Source organism: Ascaphus truei, chromosome 1, assembly GCF_040206685.1.
Source record: "Ascaphus truei isolate aAscTru1 chromosome 1, aAscTru1.hap1, whole genome shotgun sequence".
Classification (NCBI taxonomy): Eukaryota; Metazoa; Chordata; class Amphibia; order Anura; family Ascaphidae; genus Ascaphus; species Ascaphus truei.
In genome coordinates this window covers 166,775,891-166,791,385 of record NC_134483.1, presented here as the reverse complement: position 1 = coordinate 166,791,385, position 15,495 = coordinate 166,775,891, and the positions used below count along the sequence as shown (strand labels likewise).

The 15,495-nt window shown below is 43.9% G+C and overlaps 1 protein-coding gene across 3 annotated transcripts in view; it reads right to left on the bottom strand.

The window, feature by feature from the left end:
• SMC5 (structural maintenance of chromosomes 5) overlaps window positions 1-14,648 on the bottom strand; it is an 89,385-nt gene extending 74,737 nt beyond the window's left edge. Inside the window, exons 1-4 of one of the 3 annotated variants that reach the window (XM_075597848.1) lie at window positions 14,258-14,648; window positions 10,669-10,810; window positions 9,693-9,745; window positions 7,193-7,355 (exon numbers count right to left, since the gene is read on the bottom strand). In XM_075597848.1, the coding sequence (XP_075453963.1) occupies window positions 7,193-7,355; window positions 9,693-9,745; window positions 10,669-10,810; window positions 14,258-14,364 (465 nt within the window). In that variant the 5' untranslated portion in view covers window positions 14,365-14,648. The remainder of the gene's footprint in view (window positions 1-7,192; window positions 7,356-9,692; window positions 9,746-10,668; window positions 10,811-14,257) is intronic. The other 2 variants (XM_075597857.1, XM_075597864.1) reach the window with 2 other exon arrangements.
• Between the last annotated feature and the right edge of the window lie 847 nt (window positions 14,649-15,495).

The following is a 15,495-nucleotide window of genomic DNA, read 5'->3' as shown; positions in this document are numbered from 1 at the left end:
ATTTGTAAACGTTTTTGGGTGTCTGGTGACATATGTAAATTGTTTATAATGATAAACTTTAAATCATTGATCCGGGTTGTATAGTCTATATTACAATCATACATGATGGATTAATATATCAGTAAAAATCTATTATGCCAATTCTTTGCATGAAAGTATACATTTGGAACAGTTGCACAGATTTACTCGAGGTGATTTGTGAAAGACTGATGACTATATCTAAGCAATGGGTGAAGCATATGTTATACATCTCGTTATAATTACATTCTATTATTTTTAAGGAAATAAAGGCAATATGAGAAGAGCAATGTATATACATCATGATATTTTAAATAGTCTTGTGATGTGTTGTAAATATATACATTGTTTTTGATATGCATAACATTAAGTACAACAGGTTAGTTCTTCTTTCAATATAAAATTATTGATGTATGGAAAAATAATGAACATACATTTCACAAGAAATGCTTGAGTTCCCAATCCGTATTTATACCCCCGGGTGCCAAAGACCCGAGGGTATAAATCCAGAACATTTCTCTCTGGTTCAGTACATTATCTGAGGACTCTGACAATAGCCAATCCAAGTCCATGTCGTATGCACACATTTGCACAGACAACTCTAGACGCAGTAAACAAGCAGCACAGGTCTTTGAAGGACTGACATTACCAACTGATGATGATGATGACATTGACCTACCAATGTTCTTTAACAGATTCGAGAAAGCCCTATCAATAGACATACGACTATGGTGGGATATAACGACACTAGAGAATTATCGGTCAATGAATAGACTACCACGGGGATTACGTATTACCAAAACACCATCTTTTGGGTTCCCCACAAAAGAATTTGAGCTAAAGTGGATTAAACTCCTAGATGAATGCTCATTCAAACTAATTGACCTGATAATAGAACACAAGGTAGAGGAGAAGAAATCCACATCAAAGGCAGTCACAGACCTTCAAAAGAATTTGAATAATTTACAAAACTTTGATGAATATAACACATGTGATGAGAAACTGAGTAAACATATCAAATCAATGGAACAGGACTTAATGACACAAAAACAAAAAAAGTATGAACGAGACAAAATGGACTATATACACAATCAAGTCTATATGTGGCAAAAGCCCAACCAATATAGAAATGCATATAAAAACAAAAATCAAAAAAGACACCCACAGAGAGATAGAGACAACTTTAACAAATCTACACCCAATAAGTCCATCCTGAAAAACAAAGCTGACAACTCCAGTATGTCTGATATCTCAGACAACGAAGGACGCCCTTCATCTGTTTCCTTTTCTAATGACACAGACACAGAGAGGTATACACATGGGAATAGCGACCAGGACTCTAGACCATCTACCTCGTATACCAGGAGATACGAGTCCTCCACTTCATATCAATCGAAGGCTCCAAAAAACTGTTCAAGAGAACAAGGCGCTCGGCCAAAAGAAAAAAGTCAGAAAGAAAAGAAAGATAGACATTTGAATCCAAATGAGAATAATGTTATAAACATCTCTGGGACAGTCCTTATTCCAGATGAGATTGATTTACTAAACAAAGGGTTAAATTTCGCGCCGAATGACAATTTTGACTTGTTTACCACTGTAATTGATGTTCAAAGATTTATTAGGAAATTATTATTAAAGAAATGGTTCAACAATAGATCAGAGACTGCATGCCCCTCGTCCCCGCCTCGGGTTCCCGAGGCCTCTCCTCGGGAGCCACGGGTGGGTGCGACGAGCATGCATTCTTTTGACTTCAATGAGCTCACCAGGGTTCAAGATCTTAACGATTTGCTAGCAGAACAAGAAGAAATAGAAATAGATGACTTTACTACATTCCTCACACATACAAAACATTCAGGGTTAAAAAATAGATCGACCTTTTGTCCAACATACAACAAGGGACCTTACTTAGAGACCTTTGAAAAACTAGTAGAGCGTGACCTGCAGACTTTAGCAAAGGGATACACTTTTTCCAACAAAAAACCTGACAATTTGACTATAGCAGAACGGAACACCCTTTTTCAGCTTAAACATAACAACACGTTAATTATAAAAAACGCTGATAAGGGTGGAGCCGTAGTAGTGATGTCCAAAGACAATTACTACAAAGAATCAATTAGACAACTAAGTGACAGTAACTCTTATTGTAGGTTGGACAAAGACCCCACATCATTATATCTTGGAGAGCTACAAACACTGATTGACCTTGGCAGGGAGTTGCGGGTATTGTCGATACAAGAATCTCAATATCTATTTAACCGATTTCCCACAGTACCTATTTTTCACCATCTCCCAAAGATCCACAAGTCCCTGGAGAATCCACCAGGCAGACCAATAATTTCTAGCATTGGATCTTTGGGAGATGGTGTATCTAGGTACGTGGATATTTATCTCCAACCCCTAGTAGTGGTTCTCCCGTCCTATATCAGAGATTCAACACATTTACTAAATTTGTTACAAGAGATCACTTGGTGTCACAATTATACATGGGTTACACTAGATGTATCATCTCTATACACAATTATTAGTCACAATCTTGGCATCCTAGCTGTCACTCATTTCCTTAATTTATCAAATTTACACACTCCACAAATCACTTTTCTTTTGGATTGCATAATATTTTTATTACAGCACAATTACTTTCTTTTTGACCAGCACTTCTATCTCCAAAAACAGGGCACTGCCATGGGTACTTCCTTTGCACCTTCCTATGCAAATCTCTTTATGGGTTTCTGGGAAAATAAACACATTTTCGGTGACACTAATCCTTTTCGTAAGCACATTATCTTTTACCGTCGTTATATAGACGACCTTATCCTGATATGGGAGGGGGACCACGACATACTGGGAGCTTTCATCAACTATCTGAATGACAATACTTTTAATTTAAAATTCACATCATTAGTAAACATTAATCATATAGACTTTTTGGATATAAGATTATCCATAGATGTGAATTGTACAATTCAAACGAATTTATTTCGTAAAACAAATGCCCGCAACTCTCTGCTAAGGGCAAACAGCAGCCATCCGAGACCTCTATTACGAGGCATACCCAAAGGTCAATATCTCCGACTGAGAAGGCTTTGTTCTACTGAAGAAGCCTTCATACAACAGTCGGAGATACTGAACGAGAGGTTCAGGAACAGAGGATATCAAGAAAAAGATATACATTCTGCATTTATGCATGCACTGCAACGTTCAGAACTGTTGAAAAATACAAAACAGAGGAAAAAAACAATAAAAACAAAGATCACAGAACCTGAATCTGAGACCCCGCTCTTTATTACCACCTTTAGCAATCAGGCTAGTAAGATAAGAAGCATCATAGAAAAACACTGGAGGGTATTAGAGCTAGATAGAGGGCTGAAATCGGTCACAAATAATCTACCAAAATTTGTATATAAAAAGGCAAAGACCATAGGATATCATCTATCTCCTAGCTTATTCACTGCAGGACACAAGACATCCCGAGATAGACTCCCAAAAGGCTTCCACAAATGTGGCAAATGTACATACTGTAGATATGCTACACCACTAAGTTCAGTTACTAATAAATATACGTGTCAGAAATACAAATTAAAACAATTTATGACATGTTCTACCAATTATGTTATATACAAACTTAATTGTGCCTGTGGTATGACCTATATTGGGAGGACAATCAGACCTCTAAAAGTGAGAATTTCAGAACACCTCAGATCAATAAAAAAGGAAGATCCTAACCTACCAGTGTCTAAACATTTCTCAAATTGTCCAAAAGGCTCCAGTGAAACTTTCTCATTCAGTGCATTAGAACATATTCCTAGACACACAAGAGGAGGTAATAGGGAAAATGTACTGAACCAGAGAGAAATGTTCTGGATTTATACCCTCGGGTCTTTGGCACCCGGGGGTATAAATACAGATTGGGAACTCAAGCATTTCTTGTGAAATGTATGTTCATTATTTTTCCATACATCAATAATTTTATATTGAAAGAAGAACTAACCTGTTGTACTTAATGTTATGCATATCAAAAACAATGTATATATTTACAACACATCACAAGACTATTTAAAATATCATGATGTATATACATTGCTCTTCTCATATTGCCTTTATTTCCTTAAAAATAATAGAATGTAATTATAACGAGATGTATAACATATGCTTCACCCATTGCTTAGATATAGTCATCAGTCTTTCACAAATCACCTCGAGTAAATCTGTGCAACTGTTCCAAATGTATACTTTCATGCAAAGAATTGGCATAATAGATTTTTACTGATATATTAATCCATCATGTATGATTGTAATATAGACTATACAACCCGGATCAATGATTTAAAGTTTATCATTATAAACAATTTACATATGTCACCAGACACCCAAAAACGTTTACAAATACGATTGCAACCATACATTATGGATAATATCAAACTGTTTACAAAGAGTCCTTTAGTTTATGCATAGTTTATATGCTTTAGATGTTGTTTTTAAAACCACCACCTTTGATTATGTATGTTTTTTGTATGGTGGGGTGATAATGCTGGGTCCCGTTTGTAATTAAGATTTCCCCATTGCTACGGAGTGATGACGCTGCGATCTCCATGACTACAAGCATAGCTTGTAAACAAACCATCCATGCATGGAGCCCGTCGCGTCACATCCGGTTCCTGACTTCCGGTATCATCACTTCCGGCCAATCGAGCCGCGGCTGCGAGCAATTTGAAACGCAATGAGAGGCACTATATCAAGGGGGTCCCAGCATTACTTTTTCACTCTCTGACGAAGCGCCAACGAGGCGTGAAACGCGTAAGAGCTCCCTCCATTTCCCTGACTGCACCATGATGTCCGAATAAAGAATATCATTTAACCACAAGCTGCTTTCCTGATCATTCATGGCTGTGCTCTGACACACTGCCTCCAGCAGAATACCCACCTATCTACCACTTGGGAGCTTATACAAAACAATGTATATCAGGGTAATTTTCTGCATCTGGTCTAGTTTCTTTGGCTTACTGTCACATATTCCAATACATATTTGCTATACCCATTTTTCTTTTTCAACCTTATAACTGGTCTTGATCTAATAGGTCTCGACCATTTAACTTAACTCAAAACCTTGTTTCATAGCTTGCTTGTGACTCCCGTCTTTTCTTTTGATTAACATGTTTGTATTTCACTTTGGCGAGGCTCTTAGTTTTTGGTCTATTCTGTTATGTTGTGGGACGTTCTCCTTATTTTCTATTTCCTTTATCAGTATTCCCTTCCATTTCAGTTTATATTCTTATCTCGGGTGACATCTGAATTTATTTTGTTCTAACTGGGGAAAGGAATTTACAATCATCTCCCATTTTCGGTCAAATTTATCAAACTGGTTGTCCCCTACTAAAAAAAAAAAAAGCGTATCTTTTGATCATGCCAAAAAAAAGTATGTTGAAAAATATGAAAAATTATGTTATTTATAAAGTTATTTTACCATACAAAAAGGAAAAAAATTGATGTTTTATGGACAATTGATACAACTCATTAGAATGCTGTTTATTTGAGTTACGTCTCTATTTAGTTTGTGTGGTTTCGACTTAATGTTTTCAATCTATACCCTGTTCCCCGGCTCAATAAAAGCTAAGTTCACTGTGTGGCTTTGCAATCTGCTAAGTTTTCAAGATAAACAAACAAAAAATAATAATAATTGAATAAACTACATTTATGTTTCCCATGAAATCTTTAAACCATTTAAATAATGTTAAACTTCAAAGTTCAAAAACCTGCCCTAAGTAGCAATACCCGGGGGAGAAGGAGAAAAAAAACGCTTGGCGGTGTACAGCGGACAAACAATGAAGGCTGGAAAGCAGAAAACTAATAAAAGTAAATGTATTGGATTCATGATAAAAAAAGGCGGAGGGACAGTTACCTCCAACGCGCTTCGCACTAGAACAGCACTTTATCAAAGAGTAAGTAGCAAGTGTGTTAGCGGATTTATAAATATTGGTTGTGGTTTGCACATAACTTGGGAGCTTCAATACAACTGTATTATCACAGGGGCAGATCTAAGGCCCAAACCAGAAGCAAATCTTTAAAATCAGCTGAAAACAGACAGAGCCCTGTACAAATGTACTCAAAAAGATCCTGGGTTAGCCTCTTGGTTCCCACAGGGTAATAATGCAGGACAGGCTGTGGCAAACCACAATACAGCACAGAATGGTTAAGATACAAATGTAACCTGTTACAGGGTACAAAGCACACAATGTATCTATAAACAACTGGGATGATGAACCCAGAAAAGTAATAAATACAAATTTGTTTTCAAAACACATATACAATGGGGCAGGGAACATGCTGCTGCGATAATCCCTTCTTCCCTCAATCAACTTAGAAGAAATCAGTGATTATATGCGGTGAGTGCCAAGGGTTGCTGCAGGAAGTGACAGATGTGCCTCTAGAGACTGTTGTGCTCTAGTGGTCCCCATTTCTCTGCGTTAACCAACACTGACAGCAACCAGACACCTCACACAGGACAGGACATTCCTGGCATGCTGATTTTTGTTAAGTCTGACACAGTCTCTGCAATGTATTATGGAAGCATGCATTAATCCCTATGTGAGGATTTTCTAATATAGCATTGTGATAGGGCCTTTCCCCGGTTTAAAAAGGCAACACACAGAGCCTGTCTATAGCTGGTGAGTCCAGCAGGGAGCTGGTTAATTGTAGCTACAGTCAATTAGCCAGGCTACTCAAGCATGTGTACTGCACACACTGCATTGATCTCAAGCACACATCGAATCTGTTGCCAGGGAACCAGACCCTCTATTCCAGGGCGCAGCGGACCCTGAAACCCACCAGAGGGTGGCCCCCAACCTAGACCCAGAGAGACTGACATAACATATACCTCTTTGGACTTTGGGCTCAGAGGCTGGTAAGAGGCCTATCCCCCCAGCCCTGCAGATAGGGACTGGGAAGTGAGTTAGCCCGTACAATGGGATATTTATTTTTGTACTCCCTTAAAGATGTATTGTTTGAAGCTCCAGGCTGAATAAAAGCCATGGTTTCTTTCCCTCAAATATGTCTCCCTGGTTGTACCTCTGCACTCGTCTCCTACAAGCATCTTTAATACATATGTTTATCACCCATGAATATGAAGGTGTCAATGGAGATTTTGTAGCACTTATATTGGACTTTCTCCACAGCATACCTGGGGGAGGAACTGGCAAAGATTTCCTACTTGGATATTCAAAGCAGCCACCTGCTCCTCAACCATTTTGAGAGACGCACTTTTATTATTGATGGACCACACAGACTGATTGTTTATCACCTGGATCTCGCGCGTTATGATGATATTTCCGGACGGCTTGTACCTAGGCAGAAAGAATAATGCTTCAGTAAATGTATCATTTTAGTATTGGCAAAGGAGGGTGACAGACGCATGGTCAAACACGCAGCTTTATTCAAAAACCATACGAATGAAAACAAAAAGAAAACCCCAACTAGATCAGGATACAAATTGAAACATTGGAAGTTAGTGGCCATAGGATATTTTGCTTTTTAAAGAGTGGGGACTGCTGGGAATGGAAAATTAGGAGCAACAACTGTTAAAGTAGAGCACATATATTATTTGAATATTTTTATTTTTTAGCCCCTGAACCCAGTGGGGAAGAACATGCACTTAAAAAAGGAGTGCATGTGTTTATATATTGCATTGGTGGTACAGCTGGGAAACCAACTGCTTTCAGAAGGCATATCCTCAAGAAGAACAGCGATTGAAATCTCTGTCACCAATGCACCACTTCTGTCTTGAGTTTTTTGCCAGTGCTGCAGGGGACAAATTACATTCTTATTGGACTAGTGGAAGTCAGTGAAATGTTTAGTGCCTCCAATATGATCTATAATGAGCTGTATTTATGCAAAATAGAATTGGATTAAGTTATGATTTTGCAATCAAAATAAATATAGAAAGTAAAGAATCTGTACAATTTGATATAGTAGCCAATTTTCTTTGGGTATGAGTTTGATGGTATTGTCAAGTGATGCAAAAGAACCTCCCCTCCCCCCTACTTCCAAAGGAGGGAGGACAAGGCCCCAGAGAGGTGCACAGCCACTGGTTGCTATTAGACTGGTGTACAGTGCCCCTACAGGCCTCAGTGAGGAGTTTATCAAATGGATGGTACAGGCATACCCCGCATTAACGTACGCAATGGGACCGGAGCATGTATGTAAAGTGAAAATGTACTTAAAGTGAAGCACTACCTTTTTCCCAATTATCGATGCATGTACTGTACTGCAATCGTCATATACATGCATAACTGATGGAAATAACACATTTGTAACAGGCTCTATAGTCTCCCCGCTTGCGCACAGCTTCAGTACAGGTAGGGAGCCGGTATTGCTGTTCAGGACGGGCTGACAGGCGCATGCGCGAGCTGCCGTTTGGCTATTGGGCGATATGTACTTACCCGCGAGTGTACTTAAAGTGAGTGTCCTTAAACCGGGGTATGCCTGTATATAATATACCTGTATACTTCAGTATAGAGCAAGGAAGTAAATATGCCAACCGTCAGAGGGGGCTTGTGGGATATGGCAGTGCATAAAATATAACTTTTAATAAATTGTAAATTAAAATATTGTGGAACTCTACAAGAGAAGAAATCAGTTGTTAAAGAGGACTGGATGCGTGGTACCGTTACTGAACACCTACTCCAATATAGGAGTAGATTAGGCACAACGTTGTGCTGTTTATTCAGTGAGAATTTATAAGTAGCGGAGCCTCAAGGTCCCAAACTTAAAAATCCTCCCTGAATAAACAGCACGAGCTTGCAGATCCGGGCACTCTGCATAACTTACAGTATATGAAACCAAGGTTACTGAGATGATCAAAATGCAGACTATGCTTGCTTCCAAACGCCTTTATTTTTTTTTATTTTAAATCTTTGCTGAACAAACAGCCCAAGCTTGTGGATCCGAGCACTCAGCATAATTTACAGGCAACCAGAGCCGGGAACAAATGCTCATATTGACTTCCTAAACAGAGTATACACACCTTACAACCGGACTCCTCTCTGTTGCTATACAACTAGCACTAATGTTCTTTCTGGATATAATTTTGCAAATGTAATATAGGCAGCTAACAATGAGACAGTGCTGACAAATCCCGGGCTTACACGCCACCAACTGCAGCATATCTGGCTGAGAAGGCTCTGCGACTCATGAGCCATTATATACAAGCATTTCTGGTTGTCTGCATTCCCCAGGGGGACTAATCTACTCTTATATTGGAGTAGGTGTTAAGTAACTGCAACATGCGTCCAGTCCACCTTTTTAAAACTGTATTTATTGTATTTTAGAGTTCCACAATATTCTAATTTACAATTTATTAAAAAAGTATATTTTATACACTGCCATATCCCACAAGACCCCTCTCACAGTTGGCGTATTTAGTTCCTTGCTCTATACAGGTATATTATATACCATTTGATAAACTCCTCACTGAGGCCAGTAGGGGCACTGTAACCAGTCTAATAGCAAGCAGGGGCTGTGCACCTCTCTGGAGCCTGTTCTTCCCTCCTCTGGCAGAGGGGGGGGGGGGGGATGATCAAGAGATTCAACAATAGAGAGATCACTTTTACAAAGCAAATCTTCAAACCCCCTACCGATTGGTGTCAAACAATCAAGTGGTCACAAGGATAGTGTGATCTTACATTTCTAATTCTACCAGGCCTTTCTGGCACCCACGCTTCACATAAAAGCCAACCTGTAGGACAAAGAAAAAAAGAGTCAGCTTGTGCAGTACTATGTACCGAGTCTCATTAGTAAACATCATTAGTAATGAATTTAGGTACAGAAATGAAGGGAAAGCTCCATTTTCAGGATTGGATTTTGTTAATTATGATTTTTAATAATACTGCAAATTTAGTCAGTGTCAAGGAAATGTTGCGACATTGACTGGTAGTGGTTAAATGAGAAGGGGATCTGAGGTTTTTAAAAATCGATTCAAGAATAAATTGCATTATAGAGACATTAAATACAAAAATAAAGCAAAGACATGTCATAACTAGAAGATGGGAATCAAAAACACACAAATAAAACCGATAATGTAAATCTGAAACCATGAATAGTTTTACCTTTTTACTATTGCTGCAAACCCACCAAAATGTTTTTAGAAAAATACAGAAACAAGAACACAACGATACAGGATAATAGTTTCAATATGTGTCTTGTAATTCTCCCCAGAAACAATATAGTATACACTTAATTGTGACGCAAAACCATTATTTATTATGACCTCAGCCCTGTATTATATTTGCTCCCACAAAAAGTCAAGTAGTGCAAACAGACACGTCTAGTGCGATCTCATAAAAATAGGTAAGGAATGATACACGAAATCATAAAAACCTGCTCGGTAAAAGCATACATTTCCTAGATTAGAGCAAAGAAGACTAAATGCACAGAAACTTGAACCTTGCAGAAGTCTGTTTAAAAGAAAACACCTCTAGCCATCGTATCCTTGTTAATTGCTTGAAAACTATAAAACAAACTCCATCTCTACATGCACAAAATAATGGAAAAGCAAATAAATCAAAAGAGGATGAAAGGGAGGTGAATTTCAACATTATACCACCTTCCTGGAGAAAGATCTTTAGTGCCATGTACCCAATTAAAAACAAGTCTACTTACCTTGTCCGCTCGGCCAATGAAAGATGTCTTCCCAGCTAATCCTAGACAAATGGCACAAACTATGCTCGACTTTCCCGTTCCATTAGCGCCTACAATCATGTTTAAGTATGGACCAGGGAACACCTCACACGTGTCATAAGTCCTTAAAGACAAAAGTAAACACAAGGTACAGCTAATATAAATGATGCCAAAGCCCGAGCAGAATGAAATATGATGTAATATCACATATCGGTAAATATTTACTACGCAGTTTTTTGTAAATATGAGCCGGAAGAGGTCTTAAACGCAGGGGTGCGCAAACTTTTCCCCCTGCATGCTATCCCCCCTTACCTTGGCTCCGGCGTCAAATGACGTCATGGAGTCATGGGACATTACAGTGCCATGGTAACGTCGCGGGAAGATACAGAGGCCTTGCACGGCCCCCCAGCATTTAATTTAAATGTCTTTGGGGAAGCACAGGGCCTCTGTAACCCCCACGCACCCCCTGGAAAATCTCATGCCCCCCACTACAGTTTGCACACCCTGTTATAGAGCTACACATTCTTGGTAAGAAGAATCTGGGCATTGACAATTCAATCTTTCATAAAATATAGCTTCGGCATCAAAAAATACTGCAAATCTCACTTGGCATAAACCTCCTTTTGTAGCAATCAGATGCAGGTGTAAGAAATGTAGACAACCTTATTCTAGCAACAAAATGGTACAAGGGCATCAAAAACAAACTTTTCTGTCCATTGATACAAGTCCCTTCTGAATGATAAAAGCCTCGCAGAAGAAGTTTAGCCGCAGCTACAGTATGACACCATGGACTAACGGATCACTTCATTATTTCCCAGAATATGAATGGAAAGTGCATGTTAATATACTGCAGCTTTGGTCCGGTCATGGAATTATTATTATTTTTTTCTACGACAGGACAGATTTACTCAGATTCACGTTCCCCATAACTGCAGGGACGTTTTTTTAAGCAGGTATGATGGGGAAGGCGAGAGCTCAAAGTTGGGAAAGATGACAGATAGCCTTGACCTGGTGAGAGGGGGGGGGGGGGGGAGAGGATAGCCCTGACCTGGTGTGGTGGGGGGAGAGAGATGACAGATAGCCCTGACAGGGGGGGGGGGAGATGACAGCCCTGACCTGGTGGGGTGGGGGAGATGACAGATAGTCCTGACCTGGTGTGGTGGGGGAAGAGAGATGGCAGATAGCCCTAACCTGGAGGGGGAGAGATGGGAAAGGGAGAGATGACAAGTAGCCCTAACCTGGGGGGTTGGGGGAAAGAGGGGAGATGACTGATAGCCCTGACCTGGTGAGGAGGGGGAGATAACAGCCCTTACCTGTGAGGTGGGGGGGAGGAGATGGCAGATTGTCCCAACCTGGAGGGGGGGGGGGAGAGAGAAATTACAGATAGCCCTGACCCTGAAGGCAGGGGGGGGGAAGAGATGGCAGATAGCCCTGACCTGGTGAGGTGTGTGGGGGGGGGGAAGAGAGATGACAGCCCTCACCTGGTGAGAAGGAAGGAGATGGCAGATAGCCCTGACCTTGTGAGAGGGAAGGAGGTGGCAGATAGCAGATAGCCCTGACCTTGTGAGAGGGAAGGAGGTGGCAGATAGCAGATAGCCCTGACCTTGTGAGAGGGAAGGAGGTGGCAGATAGCAGATAGCCCTGACCTTGTGAGAGGGAAGGAGGTGGCAGATAGCCCTGACCTGGTGAGACAGAAGGAGGTGGCAGATAGCCCTGACCTGGTGAGAGGGAAGGAGATGGCAGATAGCCCTGACCTGGTGAGAGGGAAGGAGGTGGCAGATAGCCCTGACCTGGTGAGAGGGAAGGAAGTGGCAGATAGCCCTGACCTGGTGAGGTGGGGGGGGAGAGAGATGACAGCCCTGACCTGGTGAGAGGGAAGGAGATGGCAGATAGCCCTGACCTGGTGAGAGGGAAGGAGGTGGCAGATAGCAGATAGCCCTGACCTTGTGAGAGGGAAGGAGGTGGCAGATAGCCCTGACCTGGTGAGACAGAAGGAGGTGGCAGATAGCCCTGACCTTGTGAGGGGGAAGGAGATGGCAGATAGCCCTGACCTGGTGAGGGGGAAGGAGATGGCAGATAGCCCTGACCTGGTGAGAGGGAAGGAGGTGGCAGATAGCCCTGACCTGGTGAGAGGGAAGGAGGTGGCAGATAGCCCTGACCTGGTGAGAGGGAAGGAGGTGGCAGATAGCCCTGACCTGGTGAGAGGGAAGGAGGTGGCAGATAGCCCTGACCTGGTGAGAGGGAAGGAGGTGGCAGATAGCCCTGACCTGGTGAGAGGGAAGGAGGTGGCAGATAGCCCTGACCTGGTGAGAGGGAAGGAGATGGCAGATAGCCCTGACCTGGTGAGAGGGAAGGAGATGGCAGATAGCCCTGACCTGGTGAGGTGGGGGGAGAGAGATGACAGCCCTGACCTGGTGAGAGGGAAGGAGGTGGCAGATAGCCCTGACCTGGTGAGAGGGAAGGAGGTGGCAGATAGCCCTGACCTGGTGAGGTGTGGGGGGGGGGGGGGAAGAGAGATGACAGCCCTGACCTGGTGAGAGGGAAGGAGATGGCAGATAGCCCTGACCTGGTGAGAGGGAAGGAGATGGCAGATAGCCCTGACCTGGTGAGAGGGAAGGAGATGGCAGATAGCCCTGACCTGGTGAGGTGGGGGAGGGGGGGGGAGAGAGATGACAGCCCTGACCTGGTGAGAGGGAAGGAGATGGCAGATAGCCCTGACCTGGTGAGAGGGAAGGAGGTGGCAGATAGCCCTGACCTGGTGAGAGGGAAGGAGGTGGCAGATAGCCCTGACCTGGTGAGAGGGAAGGAGATGGCAGATAGCCCTGACCTGGTGAGGGAAGGAGATGGCAGATAGCCCTGACCTGGTGAGGTGGGGGAGGGGGGGGAGAGAGATGACAGCCCTGACCTGGTGAGAGGGAAGGAGATGGCAGATAGCCCTGACCTGGTGAGAGGGAAGGAGGTGGCAGATAGCCCTGACCTGGTGAGAGGGAAGGAGGTGGCAGATAGCCCTGACCTGGTGAGAGGGAAGGAGGTGGCAGATAGCCCTGACCTGGTGAGAGGGAAGGAGGTGGCAGATAGCCCTGACCTGGTGAGAGGGAAGGAGGTGGCAGATAGCCCTGACCTGGTGAGAGGGAAGGAGGTGGCAGATAGCCCTGACCTGGTGAGAGGGAAGGGGGTGGCAGACAGCCCTGACCTGGTGAGAGGGAAGGAGGTGGCAGACAGCCCTGACCTGGTGAGAGGGAAGGAGGTGGCAGACAGCCCTGACCTGGTGAGAGGGAAGGAGGTGGCAGATAGCCCTGACCTGGTGAGGGAAGGAGGTGGCAGACAGCCCTGACCTGGTGAGAGGGAAGGAGGTGGCAGACAGCCCTGACCTGGTGAGAGGGAAGGAGGTGGCAGACAGCCCTGACCTGGTGAGAGGGAAGGAGGTGGCAGATAGCCCTGACCTGGTGAGGGAAGGAGATGGCAGATAGCCCTGACCTGGTGGGGGGACGGGGGGGAGAGATGACAGCCCTGAACTGGGAGGGGGGGTGACACACTGACATACAACCCCACCCACTCCAATGGCTCTTACAAGAAGTTCTCCATCTTGATCCTCACTATGGCCCCCTGCACATGCTGCTCCTGCTGCCGGCCCAGCATCTTCGTCCCGTCCGCTCTCTTCTTGGCTGACGCCGCCATTTTACCTCCCTCCTCTTCCTCGCGCCGCCGCCGTCACAACAACAACAACAACATACAGAGCGCGAGACACCGGAGGAAGGAGGTGGGGGGCGTAACCAGACACGTGCAGGCTCGCGAGCTACTCTATTCTGTTTCCCGCGATGATGACAGGCAGTCTGCAAGACTAGGGGAGACAGGGTGAGCGCGCGCTTCGCTCTGTTGGTGTTGGTGGAAGGGATGTGATTGGCTCCCACTTATCCCCGCCCCCTTTTCCATTTTCCCGCCTTCATTAGAGGCCACAGAGACTCGCCCCTTCTGTCGTGTGACCGTCACACGGCGGAGGGAGGGGGAGTTGGGTCGCATGGGATCAGCCGCGCGCTGCATTGGCCCCGCCCCCTCCACCCCGTGTTCACGTGACATTAGTGGGAACATAAATTAGTGCTGTTACACTAGTGTCATAGCTCAGTGTGACAGGAGAAACCCTGCAACATTTCTCACATACGTACACTTCATGTGCTTTATAAATAGTGGATGGTAGTGTTAACCCATAGAATAGCTGTCCAGTATTGAACCGGACTGTCCTGTATTTGGACATACTGTCCAGTAATAAAAGAGTGGTAATACTGGACATGTATGTGTATATTTTTATTACCTCTCTAGACATGATGACTCTCTCTGCTCCCTCCTCTCCACCCCCTTCCCTCCCTCCCCCTCTCCACCTTCCCCTTCTCTACCCCCTCTCACTCTTCCCTCCTCTCCCCCCTTCCCCCTCTCCCTCCCTCTCTCCCCCTTCTCCCTCCTCCCTCTCTCCCCCCCTTTCCCTCCTCTCTCTACCCCCCATTTCCCTCTCTCTCCCCCTTCCCCCTCCCCCCCTCATGTGACCCTGCTCTGAGCCCGAAAGTATAGCTCACTTGTCTCCCCAAGCACAAAGCTTGGGAGAGCGTGCGTGCAGCCTGAGGCCTCGGGCATGGTCAGCGCCCGTGTTGAGGCGTGCGCAAGCTTACCAGTGAGCCCCTGCAGCCGCAATGAGAGCGGCTTTAGCAGGGGCTCGCACACGCTTGTGGAAGCGTGTGTCTTAACAAATTTTTAGTTTCGGCGCTCACGGAGCGCAGGGCCGGTCACGTGAGCGGTTCGCCCAATGAGGGCGAACCA